Raw genomic sequence first — 19,012 nt, forward strand, 5'->3', positions numbered from 1 at the left:
TTGGGGGACTGAGGGGTGATTTCACTGTCTTCTTCATTGGTTTTCTGATTGTTTGACTCTTGGGGTCCAAGTGGCATCTCTGTGATCATATATTAAAATGTTTACTTGAAAAAAGAAGGGGGAGAGGTGGGGTTGTAAGCCTGCCACAGTCAGGGTACAGTGTGTGTCTGGGTGCTGGAAGCGGCCCCCAACCCTCAGTGTGGACCCGCACGGCTTCCAGCTTCTGGGAAATACCAACCCCCAGCCCCCCAAGCCTGTTAAGGCTCGTCCCTGGGGAAAGCTTCCTTTTGATGGGCCTGGAATCTCCATGTCATTAACACTCTTGCAGGGAAATTTCTCTCCGGTGGGCCACTCCCCTCTCCCCAAGTTAGCTGAAGCGTGTTGTAGGGTGATGCCCTGTTTTGTTTTGCTAACACTGGAGTTTGCATCTAGGCTCACATACTGAGCGTGACCACGAAGGTGTGATGTGGTTAAAATGTACCCTAGGACCACCGGTCTGTGAGTGGCGTGGGACAGCTTTGTCTGGGCTCCCACTAAAGCTGTGTCCTGGTGTCCCCATAGAAGAAGGGACCACTTCCTGGAGCAAGAGCTGGTGGCAATGGGATCTTGCACACGGCTGCAGGGGGAGCAACAGAAGCCTCGGTGAGCGGCAAGGATGCCCAGCCCTGCACCCGTGGGGCCTCGAATCAGCAGGTGAGCTGAAAACTGAGAACACGCATCTCTCCTCTGGAGCGCAGCCCTCCACGAAGCTTCCACCTGGACACCGCGTTGGACTCTAGTCAGACTGACCCAGGAGGAACAGGGGCTGAGTCCCAAGGATCAAGACCGTGTCCTGGGTTTCTGCACCGCAGGTGGGGTCGAGGTGTGCGAAAGACCATGATGAATGATGTCTGGCCTTTGCTTCCAACTAGTCTTGAAAATCTCACCCCACCCCCACCCCAGCTCTGGGAGGAAAGGTGTAACCTTTGAACCATCTTGGGCATCTTGGGTTTGTCATCGATTCCTATGTAAAACAGTGAGCCCCTTCCCTCCTGTGCCCCTGACCTCCCTCACCCTTGTATCTCTCCTTAGCCCGTGTTACTGGCTGAAATCCTACACATTCCTCGGCGTCTTGTCTGTCTCTCCACAGAAAGGAAGCTCCATGAGGCCGAGATCTTCCCTCTTGGACCCTACCGTATCTCTCATCTGAGAACAGCATCTGGGACATTGTACGCGCTCAGTAAGTACTGGTAGGAAGCGACAGAAAGAAAGAGGACCAAAGACAAAGAGACGTATCTTTATAAAGAATGTTTCCATTTATTTTATTACTTTAAATCTGAGCCTGCATGAAGTGATGGCTAAGCTAGTTCCACAAGCTCCCCGTGACACGCACTGGGGACAAGCTCGGGTTTGGACCTCTGCCACTCACCATCACAGTCCAGTGGCCGCAGCGATCAGCCCTGCAACTTAATTTGCACCCAGTGGGTGCTGCAAGTGACTCAGAGGTACTCTGCTCAGGGAGATTATGGGAAGGGGTGAGGGATCCCTCAGGATGGGGGTTCACTTCTCTCCCAGCCTGTGGCCACCCGAGAGAGGACACCTAAGGTTCCACAGGGAAGGCTCATGCCCCTTGGGTGCTCTGGGGTCAAGATACCCCTTCTTTTGCCAAGTGACTCAAAATAGGGTACCACGCCCCTAAAAGGATACAAAGAGGACCTAAAAGAAACTTTAGCTTGAAGTTTCCGAGAAGCAGCCCCATTTCTCTTCCTGCCTGTGCTCACTCTCTCGCTCGCTCTAACCTCTCTGCACACACACACCTTTCCGAGACCCCAGCAGGCCAGACCCTGGCAAATGCAGGCCACCACGCCCGCGCAGGTGCACAGCCGTGCTCTGTGAGGTCCCCGGCTGCGGTGTCCCTCCCGCAGCGGGGCTGGCTCGCTCACACGTTTGTGTGCTGGGAACCAGAGGATGCGATGCTGCCCGGCTGGCTCTGGCCCGAGGGGGCCCAGCTGGGTGCCCGGCTCCTGCTGTGACGTCCCCCTCCCAGGCTCCTCTGGGCCGGCTCGTCCGTCAGCTTGAGTTTCTCATGCTCCTCTTTCAGGAAGAAATCCACCAACAAGCTCTTCTCTTTCTTGATCTGGTCGCTGATGTCCGTGGGGATGTCTGGAATCATCCAGTCCACGAGGACACTCAGGAACATCACGAGGTTCTGCCAAAAGCCAGGGAGAGGGGTTGAGAGGAGAGGCCCAGCCCCAAGGGACACCAGGGCGCCCCTGGCCACCCCTCCCCATCAGTGATGGTCTCAGCAGCGGGGCGGGCGGCGTGGTGCCGAGGTGGGGGCTGTGGTGAGCACAGACCTGGAAGCAGGACACCACTGTGTCCTTCTGGCCTGGCTACTTACTAGCAAGTGCTCTGAGCCAACGTGCCGAGGGGCCTCGCAGCGTCCCCAGGTAGAAAGTGGAGAATTGAGAGTACCTGTTCCCCAGGTTGTTGTGGGGATGAAATCAGTCAACAGCTCACATGGGGTGGGGCTGTCCCATCCTGTCCTTCCTGGCCGGCCTCTCAGCCTCCAGCGCCCTGCTCCAGCGCTCCCTGGGAAGTGGGCACAGGGCCCACTGGCCTCTCCAAGGCTTCCCTGAGCCAGCTGTTCCTCTCTTGTTCCCAGCCTGCCCTCTGTCCTCCAGCTCAGAGACAGACGTCTGGTTTCTGTGCTCAGTACTGGCCTCAGCCCACCTCACCCTCACCCGATCCTGCTCTCTTCCATCCCGCAAAGCTGGTCACATGGGCCAGGCTAGGGACCCTGCCTCCAGCGCTCCCTTCTCCATTCCGAGCCTCTGTGCGCACTCATAATGGGCTTCCTTCTTCCACCTTCTGAGCCCCATCCCTGTCTCGCAAGCACAGGTAGGGCAGGACTCCCTTTCCCGCAGCATCTTCCACAGAAGTGGGGACCATGTCACAACAGTGCCAGCTCGGCCCAATATGTGACCGCTCGTTTATAACCTGGTTCCCCAAGCCATGCTCTGCCCAGTTCCCCAAGCCATGCTCTGCCCAGTTCACTCCCCCAGTTGTGGCACTCTCTGCCTGCCGATCACACACACTCTGAGATCCAGGGACAGCGATGGGACCCAGGACAAGATCTTTAGGGCACGGCTGTCTTCCAGGCTCCAACCTATTCCCACCTTGACCTTGAATCTCACTCGCACCTAAGGGCCCAGGGGAGGGCCAGGGGACCAACTGCAGCTTCCAGGGGCTCCTGGGGGCTTCCCACACTCTAGAACTGCTTCAAGTCACATTCTTCTCTTAACTTTTACGCAATTAACGAGTGTAGCATGTGACCTGTGGGAAAGCCAGGGGACGCCTGCAGCGGGGAGCAGCTTTTCAAATCCATCACCCCATCTCCCCAGAGGAAGAAGGGCTATCTTCTTTAGGTGAAAGACTAGCCTATGGGCTTCTCTACTTCCTGGGCTGGGGTCGGGGCAGGATATCTTAGAGCCCCCCAGAGATCTGCCTTCAGGGAATACAAAAGCCAGAGGGAGTGGAAGAGAAAAGGATCCGGGCTCCTGCTTGAAGGGCGGCAGGAACCCGTGTGGGACCTGGGGCTGCGTACCCGCGGCTCTCAGCCATGCAACCTGAGCTACGGCTATTGTCAGAGATAGTGATCGGGGGGCTCGAGTTTGCTATTCATCCACAGAGGCATGGCCGGATGGCTCTGGGGCCCTCCTCGCCAGGTGTCTCAGGGGCCAGAGCACACTAACAAAGGAGGGAGCCAGCCGAGAGCAAGAAGAACGGTTCCGAACTCGAGCCCCTTCTTGGGCTGCGGAGACCAGGCGGGCCTGTTTGTCTGCTGCAGGGTTGAGACTCTGGTCCCCGCTGCCCTTCTCGCTTCCTTTCTTGTCTTAGGTCTCAGTGGGAATCTATCTCCACCCTGCATCTTACCCCACATCTGTCCTGTAACCTTACTCTGCGTTCTGTTCTCTGCCAATCCACCCGTTAATGGAGGTCCTCTTGAGAGCGCTTCCTGCCTCCTCCGCTTTTGGGGACCCCGGTGTCACAGCACCAAGGACACACGGAGCAGAGGGGGAGACAAGGAGACATGGCTGTCTCTACCCCCGCAGCCGGGCTTCTCCTCCTTATCCGAACAGCTCACCTGGAAGATGATGACAAAAGCCAGACGGGCAGACAGAATGGCCCAGTACTGTTTGGAAAACTCATACGGGTTCGGGACCCACGGCGGCTCTCGGTAATCCTTAAACCTGCCCAGAGAGAAATGTGGTGTTAGGACCGGGAAGAAAGGGAGGGCAAGGGGTGCTTCTGACCCTCAAGAAACAGAGCAGCAGGGAAGCTCCTGGCTCCCAGACGTGGGAATTAGCAGGAAGCGGGAGGGAGGAATTCACGGCCCCACCAACAAGTGTCCATTGCATAAAATGACCAAAGTCCTAAAAAACAAACAAACAAAAAACACCCAGTGTTGGCCTGGAAATGCCTTTTTCCTACTCTCTTGTTAATATCCCTCACGGCTTCCACATGGATTCTTCTTCCAGAAGAACCCCGGAATCATGAGAAGAGCCCAGGACCATGGGTCCCTGTTGGCCCCACTGGCCCATGAGCTCAAGAGCGGAGGGAGAGGCCCAGAAACTGGGCAGTTCTCAGCAGCCCGTGGGCTCAGTGGTGACACAGGTGCCTGCAGACAACCCCAGGCTTCCTTCCTGGCTGGCTGCTCTAGGACCACAGCCATAGAGATGGCTGTGTTCTTGCAGGCCAAGGACGGCTGACTCAAACCAAGCTCAAGGTTGAGTGACTTGGGGGAATGGCTGTCATAGGATGGATGGTCAGTATCCTACTGTCCACATTTACAATCTGTCCATGTGGCTTAAGAAACAAAATGTCAGTGCCTGACATTAGCTCACGCCTCTTTCTCAGACCCGTGGAGAGATTTTCCTCACTGCTGCCTTTTCACTCCCAATTCTGTGATGACTCTTGTTAAAAACCACTCATTTTCGGGGCACCTGGCTGGTTCAGTCAGCTAAGCGTCTGGCTCTTGATTTCAGCTCAGGTCACGATCTCAGGGTGGTGAGATCGAGCCCTGCTTCGTGCTCAGCAGGGAGTCTGCTTAAGATTCTCACCCTCCCTCCTCCTCTGCTCCCCACGACCCCCCCCACCCCGCCTCTAAAAAAAAAAAAAAGGCTTATTTTTCTCTGACTCACTGTTTTTTCTAAGCCTGGAAAAGTGACAAGAGCTAGTACCAGAAGAATTATGACCCTTCATGGAACTGTTTTCTCCATGGAATTCAACAGATCTTTGACGTTTAGTCAAAGCAAAACAAGCCCTGGGGGGGAAGGACTGGGGTGGTGTCAGGCCACCGAGTGGGGTGCAGGCTGCCAAGGCAGGCAAGGTGGGGACTCTGCGTGACGAGGGGCCAACAAGGAAAATGACCTGCACTGAACATGCCATACGCACCAATCCCCGAGCAAGGAGCTTTTCTGGAAGCTTTTTCATTCAATCTCCATAGCATCTTCCAGCAGGTGCTGATATCCCCATAGAATATAGGGAACACTGAGGCTCAGAGAAGGTCAGTTACTTGCCCAGGTCTCTTCTCTGGCCAGCAAGGACTACAGTCAACATGAGAATCCAAGTCTGGATGAAGGCGGACCTTTCCTCTCTTGTCACAGAGCACCTCGCCAACAGCTGTGGTTTGAGGTAGGGGATTCAGAAATGGTTTGGGGGTTTTTAAAAATGATTTATTTATTTACTTGAGAGGGAGAGGTAGGGGGAGGGGCAGAGGGAGAGAGAGAATCTCAAGCAAACTCCCCACTGAGTGCAGAGCCCAATGCAGGACCAGATCCCATCACCCTGAGATCATGACCTGAGCCGAAATCAAGAGTCAGACGCTTAATGGACTGAGCCAGCCAGGCGCCCCAGAAATGGGAGGTTTCTGTCCCTTCCCCACCTGGAATGAGCCAGCTGCCCTAAAAGATCCAGGTAAAAGCACGGTGGCTTCCAACTGTCCACAGTGATGCAGGAAGAAGGAAGGAAAAAAAGAGGAAGAGGAAAAGAGATGCACACAAACAGAAAACGGCAGAGCGACAGAAAGAGGAAGAACAGGAAGAGACAAACAGACGTGGACAGTAAGCAGATGACTAGGGTTGGGTGGGAGGCCAGGAGCTGCCCCTTCCCCACCTCCGCCCTTCCAACAGCTGATCACAGCTGTCGCAGGCTTGCTTTGACATCCGGCTGAAAAGCAAAGCTAACTGCAGCCCAGCAGTTCACCTCGGGATTCAGCGTATCCACCCATGGCCGAGGACAGAAGCACGGCCAGCCCTAGATTAGGCTTGCTAACGGGAGAGAGGGAGAGCATGGCTAAATGAAGAGGGACACCTTTGGGTGGGAAAAAGCTCAAGCTCGCTCCCCTCCAGCTGTCCCCCAAAGGACCTCTCGGCAAAAGTGGATCTATCTACTCTTCTCAAGACCTCAGGGGGACGGGCGCGACACCTAGCGCCCTTCCGCAGGTCAGTCCCATCTCCCCTGCTACAACCAAAGTCTGTTCTTCTCGTGCTCTAGCTCCACTTAGGAAGGAACAGCTGCTCACTGACCTTGCTCTAGGAGCCACTGCTCACCCCTCTTTTCCCAGTCTGGAAAGAATCCATAAATAATCTAATCCTGGTCCCACCTCTGATACTAACTCACCACAGCTTTTGGAAATGTCCCTTTGCCCTCCCTGAGTGTCCAAAACATTTTTAAAATCTAACAAACACATGCACTGAATCAAAGATCTGGGGAGAGATTAACACAGATATTTCTAGAAAGCTTTATTTGAAAACACCACTATGCCAATGGGCTAAAGGTAGTTCTGGTAGGAACTAGAGGACAAATGATCCACGGAAAAGAACAATGCACAGTTTAATGAGTTATGCATCTGTTCATATCTCCTTTTCTGAAGCTAACTTTAAAAAAAACCCATGACCTACGGTAGTGAGAAATACATTGTCCATTAATGCACACGTAAGTATACATCACTGAGCTGAAAATCATACCCTCGCCATGTGCGATGAACCAACATCTTCTGAACCTATCGTCTTCTGTCTTATCCTATTCTCGTCTTTAAAATGCTGATCATGACTGACTAAAGTGATTTCCTAACCCACTCATGAACGATGACTCATAGATTGAAGAACATTATTCCCGTAAGCTTCTGCCACCAGGAAAGAACTGGTTATTTACATTCCAATGTAAATTCAGATTTCATCATTTTTTTCAAGTGTCATCCTAAAAAGTCAAGCTTATCAAATGTTTTCAGAGAGTAACAAGAAGATACTACTTAAAGAGATAATCATCTTTAAGACTAGAAATGGCCACAAAAGATGAGTGATGGGGCTCCTGGGTGGTTCAGTCATTAAGCATCTACCTTCGGCTCGGGTCATGATCTCAGGGTCCTGCGATCGAGCCCCGAATCAGGCTCCCTGCTCAGTGGGGAGCCTGCTTCTCCCTCTCCTTCTGCTGCTCCCCCTGCTTGGGCTTGGTCAAATAAATGAATAAAATCTTAAAAAAAAAAAAAAAGACCAGTGACCAATGACCTTCATTGTGTCCACCACATGAGCTGTTGGCCAGGTCCGTCTGGTATCTAAGCCCCATGCACAGCACTGGCAAAAGCATATACTTCAGAGTCACCAGGTGACAGCTCAATGTTACCTCTATCACTTTGGTTCTATGTCTTCTCGCAAGTTAACCAACGTTCTGATGGCCAAGGTGCTGGTTTACAAAGTGGCCTCAATGTTCCATCCCACAGGGACATGTGCCCCATCAACAACAGCTACTCTTTCCCCTTTGCCTGGAGGCGGCTGACACCGCTCCTGGGAAGAGGACAGAGCACATACACAACTGCTCCCAGGGCTTCTGGCATTCTTGGGGGGGGGTGTCTCTGAGCTCGCGGGCACAGATGTTCCAGGTTTCCCCCCACGCTGATATGAATCAGAAAGGGTCAGCCGGAGCCACAACTGCCAGGGGCTTCTCTCAGGATTTGTGTCCAGGTAAATGGCACAAAATAGGTAAGCCTCAGGCCCGTGGAAGGTAGAACTTCTGCTCCATTCCCAGAAGCTCAAAGGCCTTTCAAAACCAGATGCTTCCTCCTGGATGAGGGAGTGCGGTTCTCCCAAAGTCTCCCTAAGGGGCCAAGCACTGGGAGAACCCCCACATCTGGTCCCTTCCTGCACCTGCTGGCTGGGATTTAAGTTCAGAGTTAGGATTTTTAGAAGCCATTCCTAGACCTCATCCTCACCCCTCCAGAGCTCTCTTTATTGTCTTTGAGCCTTAATATTAATTTTGAGAGTCTCGTAATAAGGAGAGGCTTGCAATTACAAACCCACTGGAGTGTCTAAAAAGCAAGTGTGCACTGGGAGTAGCCTCTGTCACTTACTAGCTATAAGACCCCGGGAAACCTGTTTCTCCTCTCTGAACCTCAGCATTCTAACCTGTAAAATGGAGCTTGTAGAACACACATCTCCGTGCTGAGCACACAGAAGTGCTCCAGCTCTCACCCACCAACCATAAATAAATGAGTATGGGCCTGCGTGTGTGTGCATGTATGTTAGATGTTAAAGGAAAGCACAGTGAAAATTAAATAAGACAATGCATGTGACTGATTTCTGGAGGCTTCCACCAAGAATAAACACAATGGTTTCTCCTGGGAAAGAATGACTGGGGTAAGGATGATCTAGAAAGACTTTTCCTTTTGTATATATACATATGTATACAGAATTGTTTTTAAATAAAAAAAGTCACAATTTCAAGAGGATATAATTAATGGCAATACTTGGTGGACTCACATTTTTATACTAAGCTTTGAGGAGCAAAATTATAGCGTTAACTGAGACAGACTCATACACAGAAAGTGAAATTGGTAGAAAAATCATCATTATATTGTAGCTCTAAATTACTGTAAGATTATATCTAGATTGTTCTAACACTATGAAAAATCACATGGAGTTTGAATTTATACACTACCTAAAGAAATAACATTCCTATTAATCCGAATGTATTTCATTATTGTAAAACAAAGCCATGAAACCCCGTAAAGGTTCTATGAGCTCACTTGATGTTAACTCACAAAAGAAAGCCTGAGAAAGACGCGTGGAAATGTCCCGCCGTGAGTACTTTTGGGGAGGTGCCTAGGACCAGGCAGAGGGGAGGGCGGATGTGGGACAGAGTCGGAGAGGCTGCCCGTTAATGTTTAGAGTTTTTAGTATTACATGTATCATGAAATATTATTTTTTTTTAGAAAGAAGCAGAAAAGAATCTTTGGAGATCATTCATTCCATGTCTGCTATAGATGGGGACACTGAGATGCGGAGGGGGAAGAGAGAGACTCCCCGCTCAGATGTCCCCCGCCCATCCTCCCTTGCAGGGGTGGCCAGTGACAGTGACGGGGACATCTGCCACAATTCCTCCTCATCCAACACCACTGTGGGTGGGAAGGATACCGAAGTTACAGACGGAGGATTTAGTCATCAACGATCAGGGATGGCTTTTTCCAAAAATGAGGTTTTAGTTACATTATGAATCAGTTAGTAAATACGGTAAATACGGTTCTCAACTCCAAACAGTGGTATGTTAAAAAAAAATTTTAATAGTCCCAATGGCAATTAGTGTCATTTTCATGCTAAACACAATTACATACAATATCTTCATTCCATCTGAGCTACTTTAAACTGCCTTCTGACACTGGCCCTTAATGAGGGAAAACAGTACAGGCAATTAGGAACTAATGAGAGCCACATTAATCCAGGGGTCGATAAAGATCAGTAATGGCAACACCCGGAAAAGCTGACTCTCCCTCTGCATTCACGGAGCAGATGACAGACAGCCTCAGAAGGAAGAGAACTCGCCTCTCCGAAGACTTGTCACGTGACCTTGGGATATGCAAGAACTCAGGCCCTGCAGAGAAACCCGGCAGACGCCCCCAACGACGCTCGGCAGCCCCCAGCAGTCCCACTGGGTTGACCAGGCCCAAGTCAGCTCCCTAGCCAGGCCCTCCCCTGCCGACCCCTTCGCTCCCTTCCCGTGGAGCCGGGAGCCTGGACCACCACCCGCCCTCCAGGACACGGTAGCCCTTCCGCCCTGTCAGCCGCCATGGCTCCTGCCCGCAGACCCACGTCCCCGGACTGTTTATGGAGCGGCCCCACCAGAGCAGTGAGAGGACCGAAATGAACGCTGCTCCCAAAATGCTGGGAATGCATCTCAAATGGGCAGCTGGAGACGTGTCCCAACGTTTACTGCTATTTTTAGGATACCTCGATGCCTGGCGAGGCTGAACTGGAGCCCGAGCCCTCAGTTTTATGTGACCACATTTATCTCCAGAGGTCACTGAAAGCTAAGAATAAGAAGGGTCATCGAGTTCCCAACACTATTTGCCAGAAAATCAGGACAAACTTTTCATTTCCCACCACGGAAGCAGTTTTAAACACTGGCTTTGGGACTAGCTCTAGAGCTCTCTCTCCTTCTCCCTCTCTCTCCCTCCCTCTCCTTCTCTTCTTCTCTCTCTCTCCTTCTCTTTCATTGCTATCTCCTTTTTTTTTTTTTTTAAAGATTTCATCTATTTATTTGACAGACAGAGACCACAAGTAGGCAGAGGGGCAGACAGAGAGGGGGGGAAGCAGACACCCTGCCGAGCAGAGAGCCTGATGCGGGACCCGATCCCAGGACCCTGAGATCATGACCTGAGCCGAAGGCAGTGGCTTAACCCACTGAGCCACCCAGGTGCCCCTCATTGCTATCTCTTACAGCCACTGATGATTCCTGGCTTTCATGAGTAGGTTATGCTCCCCTCTAAAACTCCTGAGACGCTGGTGAGCCAGCCAAGTTCCCACAGCATGTGGCGAGTAGGACCCACTGAGGCAGAGATTTCCATCAATAATTATTGCCCCTCTAGGAGAAGGTAGCCCCGAAGTACACCTATTTGGTATGTCGTATCCAGATAATAGGCTGAGCCGGCTCTGGACACCTGTTTATACCGTAGAGTAGAGCATCTCTGTTTCGAATGTAACCCACTAGCCTTCACACTGCAGCCGGAGAGAACCCCAATGACAAGTGTGATCTCATCCCTGCTCCCTGCAGCTCCCCACTGCCCCAAGGGGGAGTCCACACACCTCCGTAAGACCACCACACTCTTCTCAGTCTGGCTTCTGCATTCTCTTCCCTCCTCGCCCTCAGAGCTTATCCACCACTCCAGCTCCCACCACCCAGCACCAAGGAGCTTGTCCACCTGGAAGGCCTTGTTCTCCCCAGACCTTCTTCAGCACTTGAGGCTCCCTTCCAGTTGCCCCGCACTCCTCCCAGCCCTCCCAGGCCAGCTTGGTCGTGCGAACGAGGAGCGTCGTCAAGAGCATCAGTCTGGCCAAACTTGCACAATGTTTGACCTCCAGCTTTTAGCTCCCCTGAAGCTTCACCACAATGCGTGCCTCCTTCTGTGGGGCTCTCGGAGCTCCCTGAAGTTACCCTGTTATAAATTATTAAAGCTAGACTTTAATTGCCTGCTTACTTGCTCATCTCCTCCATCTAGACTTCTTGAGGGAGGTACTGTGTCTTATTCCTTATCATGGAACCAGCAACAAGCCTTTCTCGTAAGGTCTCAAAAATAATTGCACAGTGAACCCATACTCTTTACTGGCACTGGGTAAGGAAATCATGTCAGATGCTCCAAAAATCATTTTGGTTTCATCTTGCAGAAACATTTTCTTAGCAGAAATACAGAACACACTTCTACACATGCGCCCAGTAATAATTCTGCCACTTTGCTGGAAGAGGGTTTTTTTTTGTTGTTGTTGTTTTTAAAGATTTTATTTATTTATTTGACAGAGAGAGACACAGCAAGAGAAGAAACACAAACAGGGGGAGTGGGAGAGGGAGAAGCAGGCTTCCCGCTGAGCAGGGAGCCCCATGTGGGGTTCAATTCCAGGATCCTGGGATCACGACCTGAGCCCAAGGCAGACACTTAACGACTGAGCCACCCAGGCGCCCCTTTGTTGTTTTTTAATGGGTCCCCAATAAGTCATGATTCCATCAGCTTACATGGAAACAATGGAGAGAGGAGTTATTGGGGCTTTGGAGCTGGCTGGGCAGTCCAGGAACTCTGGAAGCAGCTGCAACAAAGCTTGACCTGCTCCGTGTGTACTAGTAATACCTGGTGTGCAGGACATTTGCTGTTGTATCCAGTCACCTTAACTTCTCCGCACGCAACTACCTCCTACTCTCCTACTTGGTGCTTCAGACCGAGATCATTTCACCTCCCACCTCCAGCTCCTCCCCTAGCTACCATGACTGGTTCTGGGGAGGGCACGCCTACTGATCCTAGCCAATGAGAATTCTGCAGGATCACTGGGAAAGAGGTATGTTCCCATTTGGACTTGGACCTAGGAGCTGCTGGTAGTTGACTGGAGTAGTACTGCGAGGGAGGTGGAGAAAGATTTGGTGTAGGCAGACTTGATTGAATTGTCTTGCCTAAAATTAGAACTACTTTCAACTTTCAATGTGGCGGCCCATTCAAGTCCTTTTATGTTTAAGCCAGTGAAGCCCCTGATATATCTGGAAAGCATATTCACAGTATTTCTGGAAGTTCCGATGGTCAGGCACAAGGTCACAGACCCTCAGTGCTTCTATACTGACTAAAGAAACACTCAGGGGGATGGGACACTGGGCTGGCTCAGTTAGTTAAGCATCTGCCTTTGGCTCGGTCATGATCCCGGGGTTCTGGGATGGAGTCCTGCATTGGCCTCCCTGCTCTGTGGGGAGCCTCTCTCCCAAGAAAGAGAGAGGGGAGGGGAAGGGAGGGAAGGGGAGAAGAAGGGGCGGGAAAGGGAAGGAAAGGGAGGGGAGGGAAGGGCAGGGGCAGGAAGGGGAAGGGAGTGGAGTGGAAGGGAAGGGAAGAAAGACAAAGCGGGCCCCTGGGTGGCTCAGTGGGTTAAGTGTCCAACTCTTAATTTCGGCTCAGGTCGTGATCTCAGGATCATGAGACTGAGCCCCTGTGTCGGGCTCTGCACTCAGCGTGGAGTCTGCTTAGTTTCTCTCTCTGCCTCTTCTTACTGCCCCCGACCTGGGAGGTCTCTCTCTCTGTCTCTCTCTCTCAAATAAATCTTTAAAAAAACCCACAAAACACACAGTGTCAGCCCTGCCTCCCCACAACCCACACGGTGCTGCTCCCTGCCGTGCCTGGGGGCTGACCTGCTTTCTTGGATATACGTGAGTTTTACTTCAGGATCTGTCCCTGAAACCCCAGTGACTCAGCGAGTTCTTTACCCTTCTAAGCCTCGGTAGAATGGGGAGCTTCGAGATCATTCCTATACCTTCTGGTTACAGAAACGATTCTGGAAATACTACTTTGCAGTGCCGACTGCTGGCCGACTTCATGTACCCTGCTGGAGCCGGTCTGGACGCTACCAGGAAAGCCTGCGGCTGGGACACATCCTCCATGTGCTGGAACTACGTCTGTCGCATCTGTGGGCCAAAACCTAGCGGCAAGGACAGGCAGTCCAGCGTGGCGGGCGCACAGTGGCCGCTGTGCACTGCCTAGCAGCAAATCTGCCTGCACAGGCCCTCAGTCCCAGAGTGAGACTCCCTGTGGCGACAGCTGTGCAGTTACTGGAAACATCTAGGCTGACAGAAATCGTTATCTGTGACTAAATTTACTTACCTGTTCTTGGATCTGGTCGTTGGTTTTGAGCCTTCTCCTGGTCGGCTAGAGCACAACCCTACAGCTCTCCCAGCGAGGACCAGATACCCTCCCATTGCAATCACACAGGGGTACGGTTGCGTCACTCGGTCATCTGGGTGGGGAGGACCAATCGTCATCTCTCCTGTGTGGCATCAGACTGTGAGTCTGAACCTGAGCTGCCATCTCTCGGACAGCAGGCCTTGGGTACCAAGCAGGAACACACGACAGCTGTACCCATGGTCACCCCGGTGGCAAGAACCACTGAGGCCTTGCTTCTCTGACGGAGGGTCACCAGCACTTACGTCAGACACGCTCGGGGATGGCCCAGAAAAGCCCTCCATTTATCCCTCAATACCTTTCTTAGGTTTTGGATTTTGTTGTATTTATTGCTCTATGCTTTTTGGTGTATGATCTGTGATCTTTGCCAAAGTCCTTTACTATCATCTCATCTCATACCAAATTGGTTCCTATCTGTTCCTCTCTTTATTTGCCCTTCTTGAATTAATAGTGGATTTTTCTGTTTCTTGGCTTCCATGTTCCCTGTGCTGATGGTTTTCAACCACAACTCTGACCTGGACCCCTTAGGAATTCCAGCTTAGTTGTGCCTCAGAGTTAGGTAAAAACTTTCCCACCATTCTTTTTTAATCAATGTGATTGAAATCAAATTCATCCTATGTGCCATAAAATTGGATTCTCTTAGCATTTTCCCCATCGCTGTCAATGGACCCACATCTGACCTCAGCCCAACCTTGAGAGATATCCTTGGCTCCGGCTCCCTCTTACTCTTTTGCCACCAACGCTACCATGTATTACAGTAAATAGCTCCTCACTTCCTCCTAATTCCTTCCATCACCCTGGACCATGTCTGCCGTGGTTCATGCCTGAATGATGGCAGCAGCCTAGCTGCCCTCCCTGAGTTCCCCCAATTCTAGTCCATACTTCTTTCTGAGACTAATTTTCCTAAGCCTACACCTTACCTATCATTCTCACATCATATTACAATTCCTGCAATATATCAAGATTTCCTATCATCGACTTCATCCTACCTATTCAAATTCAACAATGTTTTGGCTTATATTATCCTAGGAGTTCTGATATACTATATTTCCAAAACTATTCCTTTTTGTTATCTTCTAAGTGCTCTTCTTGCTAACTACAATACCTAGCCCCTAAGTGTTCATCTAACACTTCAAATTCATCCTCATCCTATGACTTAGACCATGCTGACTCCCCAAGTAGCAGACTCTCTTTCCATCTTACATCTCCTCCTGGGCCCTCCAGGAAGCCTACCTTTCCCTTCTAGCCCCCACGGATCTTCCTCTCCTCTAAACACCCCCAGTGCTCATGGTCCACACTAGATAGAGTCCCTGAATAGCACGCTCTGTCCCATCTGCTCTGCTTGATTTTTCCAACGAGACCACAAAGGCCTTGATGGTAACAACAAGGCTATATACTTCTTTGCTCTGTACTGTCTGGCAAAAGACACTCAATAAATACTTACTGATTCACTGAAATCGATTTATAGTGATGCAGGGGGCTGAGGGTAGGAGAAAGAGGGAGAGGAGAGTGATATAAATCTAGATCTTCCAGATAATTCCTTGGATCTACCACTTCTGGTCACCTGCTACCGCCCTCCTCCACCCGATTACTTTACCTGCAGAACTGAACCTCTTGGTCAAACTGTGAGTTTTCTGGCTGCGTTCCTTCCTTCAGCTGGCTGACGTTGAAAAAGGAGAGGGTGTGGTTGACAAAGCCATGCAGGGTCCCGTTGTGACTATAGGCGTACTGGTACACGAGGCGGGGGATAAAGTCGGAGGTGATGGCGATGACAAAGGCCTGAAGGACAGAAGCACAGGGGCTTGAGGGGTGTTCAGGGCGGATGCTGTCCAGGTGGCACAAGGTCCCTCTGGGCTGAGGGACGGGTCCCTCTTGGGCTCCCTATCCAGAGGCACCACTCTGATAGAGAAGCCCTTACTTGGAGCTCATGCAGTTTCCCACCTTCGATATGTGTAAGTGAACCCACTGGACAGTGGCTGGCCGCTGAGAGTACTAAGCCAGTGTGGACTGTTGGGTTCTGGTGGGAGTGAGCCCCTCTGAAAAATCGGAGTTGACAATGATGTTGGCCAAGCCAAGGCAGAGTAGAAGAATTTCTGAGAAAATTACTCAGAGTGACAAGAGTGCTACTTAGAGGCAACGTGCAAGGACACTGGCTGACGACGAACCTTTACCTCTGCGGGACACCAGAGAACCAGGAGTACCAGGGACATGGTACCATAGTTCCCTCCGTTTGACCATCGTCTCTCAGCACTTTTTAGCACAGCACGTGAAGGAAGTTGTGCTTTCATCCATTGGACTTAAGAACACTGAGACCCCGTGGGGGTAGGAGTGGGTCTTGCTGGATCCAACCACACGTACCCAATGTACTGTCTGGCATATTTAAGTGTCCTATAACTGTCTATGGAGCAAAGCAAACAGCGAGTGAATGACGGCATGTTTGAATGTGGAGGTACTTTCTGCAAAGAATCTTAAATCTTTCTGGCAGGTGTTTATACTGTATTCTGCACCAATAATTAAAGCTATTTTTTTTAATGTAGTTTAGGTATTGTTTTCTACATGTATATATGAGCATGGATGGCCATAACCATATTTGAGAATGAGTAAATACTTACTGAGCTCTTGCTCTACGTCCTTTCATCTTCCCATTTAATCTCCAGAATGATCCTTTTTGGCGGGTAATCTTATGCTCTCCCATTCTTACAGATAAGTAAAGAAGTCTTAGAAAGGCCAGGGAGGTAAGACTTCTTGTCATTCTGTGCTACGGTGGAAAGTGCTTAGTATGCAAGGCCCCTTTCCTAGTAAACACAACTCCAAAGTAGCTACTGATCTAGTCTCCGAATTCCACCTCATCTGCCAGCCTTAAGATGTGCGCTTCCTACTTTGAGCATTCAAAATGCAGGGGGCTGATTCTCTCTGCCTCTCTAGTCATTTTATGTGTTCTTAACAGGCAACCCAGTCCCAGCCAGAACCAAGGTTTCTTTCCCGGGGGAAAAGGGGCCGTGGCTTTATTGGTATGTGCCAGGCCGGCGGGAGTTTCTGGGGAGATGGAACAAAAGGCCCTGCCGGGCCACCATCCATACAAAAGGCAGGAGCAAAAGCTGCCATTGGCTTGGGCCCAGCAGGATTTCCCCTGAAATGCTGACATGTCTGGCAAGGCAGTTAAGGAGGTCACAACAGGTAGGACCCCTCTTCTTGTCTGTCCTATCCTCACCTACGCATGCCAGAGTCCGTGGGAATAATTACGACTCCGCATTGACAGCTTGGAGGAACCGTAATGAGGAACCACGGACCTGGGCACCAGTCCAGGTACTGTTTAGCTTGGGAGTAGAAAAAGAAAGGAAAGAGATGGATAGATATGGGGAATTCTTTCCTCATTATTCTTGGCTCTGAAGAAAGATCAGATTTTTGACTCTTAAGGCCAAGGTATGCATTCTGGTGGATAGTTAACTTTTGCTTAGTGAAATGAACAAGAGCGTCGCGCAGCCCAGCCGCTGCAGGAGTCAGAAGGCGTGGAGGCGCCATTAACCTTAATAAGGTTAACCTGTTCACCTTTGTTCAAGGCGGCCTTGAACAAAGCTCCAGAATAAAAGGCTGGGAGATAACGAGGCCTGGGACCCTGCTTTGAAAGCCGCAGCTCCCCTAGAGGCCCCCTCGGCAGCTCCCTTCCCACAGAGCTAGGGTGTCACGGAGGGAACAACTTACGTTGCTGATAACGGAGAACTTGCCGATCCCCGAGAGAATGTCAAACCAAATCCCTGTAAGACAGAGAGCAGCGCGTCGGGCTCGCTGCCACCCTTGGTCTGGTGACAACAAGGCCGCAGCTCAGGGTGAGGATCCACAGACAAGGTACCATGGAGGTCTGTGAGGCCCCCAGGAATGGGCTTGCCTAGGAAGGCTTAGGTGCGCCCGCCTGGAAATCAGGGGGACAAGTGGGTGTGGATAAAGGCCTCCCAGAGCCCGAAGATATGAGGACGAGGAGCTCCAAGGGACGGTAAGGCAAGGGCTTCCCCCAGCCCTCTTGAATCCAGAGTGAGACAGTGATGGCAGGATGCGGCAGGGAGCCCGAGGGGATGGACGGAGGCGAGGGCCTGCCATGATCTCTAGGCAGGGGACATACCGATATCTTTGGTTCTCACGGCATCTGGCCGTCTCAGCTCTGTCACAAACTTCTTTGCATCAAGCCGCACTTCGATGACATTGTTGAGGAGGGCGAACACAGGTGCCAGAGGAAAGGAGGCCACGAAGAGGGTGACAAAGCCAAACTGGATGACTAAAGGAGAGAAGAGCATGAGGAGCTTCCCCAGGAAGAAGCAGGATCTAGGTCAACCTGGCCTTGCAGCCACGGCCCCTTGTCTTTTCTTTCGGGGTCTCTTTCCCGCCTTGGTCTCCCAGCTCCCGCTTCTTCTTGCCCCACAGCTATGGTCTTTCTCTCCCAGCGCTTGCAGGCCCATGGGCCAAGGCCATCGCTGCAGAGCAGACTCTGCGTGAAGTGTGGTGAGGAGATTCGAGAAAAAGAAAAGTCTTGACTCTCTCTTTTCCATCACTCTTTATCTCCAGCCACTAATCCTGGTCCTCTAACTCACAGGTTGACAATCTTTCTCAGTAAGCGTCCGGATGGTAAGTATTTTTCCATTTGCAGGCCACACCATCTTGTCACAATGACTTAACCCTGCCATTGTAGGGCGAAAGCTGCTAGGGACAGCACATGGACAGATGAGCTTGGCTGTGTTCCAATAAAACTTTATTCACAAAAGCAGTACATAAAGTGGGCTGGAATTGGCCTATGGGCCATAGTTTGCCAACCCGTAAGGTCACTTAAAAAAAAAAAATCACCTCCCAAATTGGGCCTCATCTTTCCATATAAATAGTCACTGTTTTTAGAAAGTTTATTCATTCATCACACATTTATTGAGAGCTCACTGAGAGTCAGGCACCTTGCCAAGTATTTCAGGAGGCAAAGGTCTGGTCCTGCTTTTGGTGAGCTGAGTGTCAAGCAGAAGAGAGAAACATACACAAAGATGAGCGCCAAGATTGCATGCCAAGAGAGAATGAGGAATGTGTCAGAGATAGCGGGGACCCAGGAGAGGGGGAGCGCAAGCCCATTCATGGTGGGGGCTGAAGAGAGCCTCCAGATCAAACACCTAAGCTTGGTCTTCAAAGATGGGCCTGGGCTGAAGAGAGCATTCCAAGCCATGGAAGCAGTGTGAGCAAAGGAGAAAGGAGGCCTGTGCCAATCAGCGTGGTGCCCAGCCCTTCATTGCGTCTGCCTGGGTCACA

The 19,012-nt window shown here is 51.1% G+C and overlaps 1 protein-coding gene across 1 annotated transcript in view; it reads right to left on the bottom strand.

Moving 5' to 3' along the window:
• Positions 1–1,582: 1,582 nt before the first annotated feature.
• The window catches only part of LOC111159787 (anoctamin 2), a 329,770-nt gene continuing 312,340 nt past the window's right edge, over positions 1,583–19,012 (bottom strand). The window contains exons 21-25 of the mRNA XM_022522388.1: positions 17,853–18,005; positions 17,438–17,490; positions 15,333–15,514; positions 4,127–4,232; positions 1,583–2,188 (exon numbers count right to left, since the gene is read on the bottom strand). Of these exons, the coding sequence (XP_022378096.1) occupies positions 1,919–2,188; positions 4,127–4,232; positions 15,333–15,514; positions 17,438–17,490; positions 17,853–18,005 (764 nt within the window). The 3' untranslated portion in view covers positions 1,583–1,918. The remainder of the gene's footprint in view (positions 2,189–4,126; positions 4,233–15,332; positions 15,515–17,437; positions 17,491–17,852; positions 18,006–19,012) is intronic.

This window comes from Enhydra lutris, unplaced genomic scaffold (assembly GCF_002288905.1).
Source record: "Enhydra lutris kenyoni isolate GAN:26980312 unplaced genomic scaffold, ASM228890v2 scaffoldscaffold69, whole genome shotgun sequence".
NCBI classification, from domain to species: domain Eukaryota; kingdom Metazoa; phylum Chordata; class Mammalia; order Carnivora; family Mustelidae; genus Enhydra; species Enhydra lutris.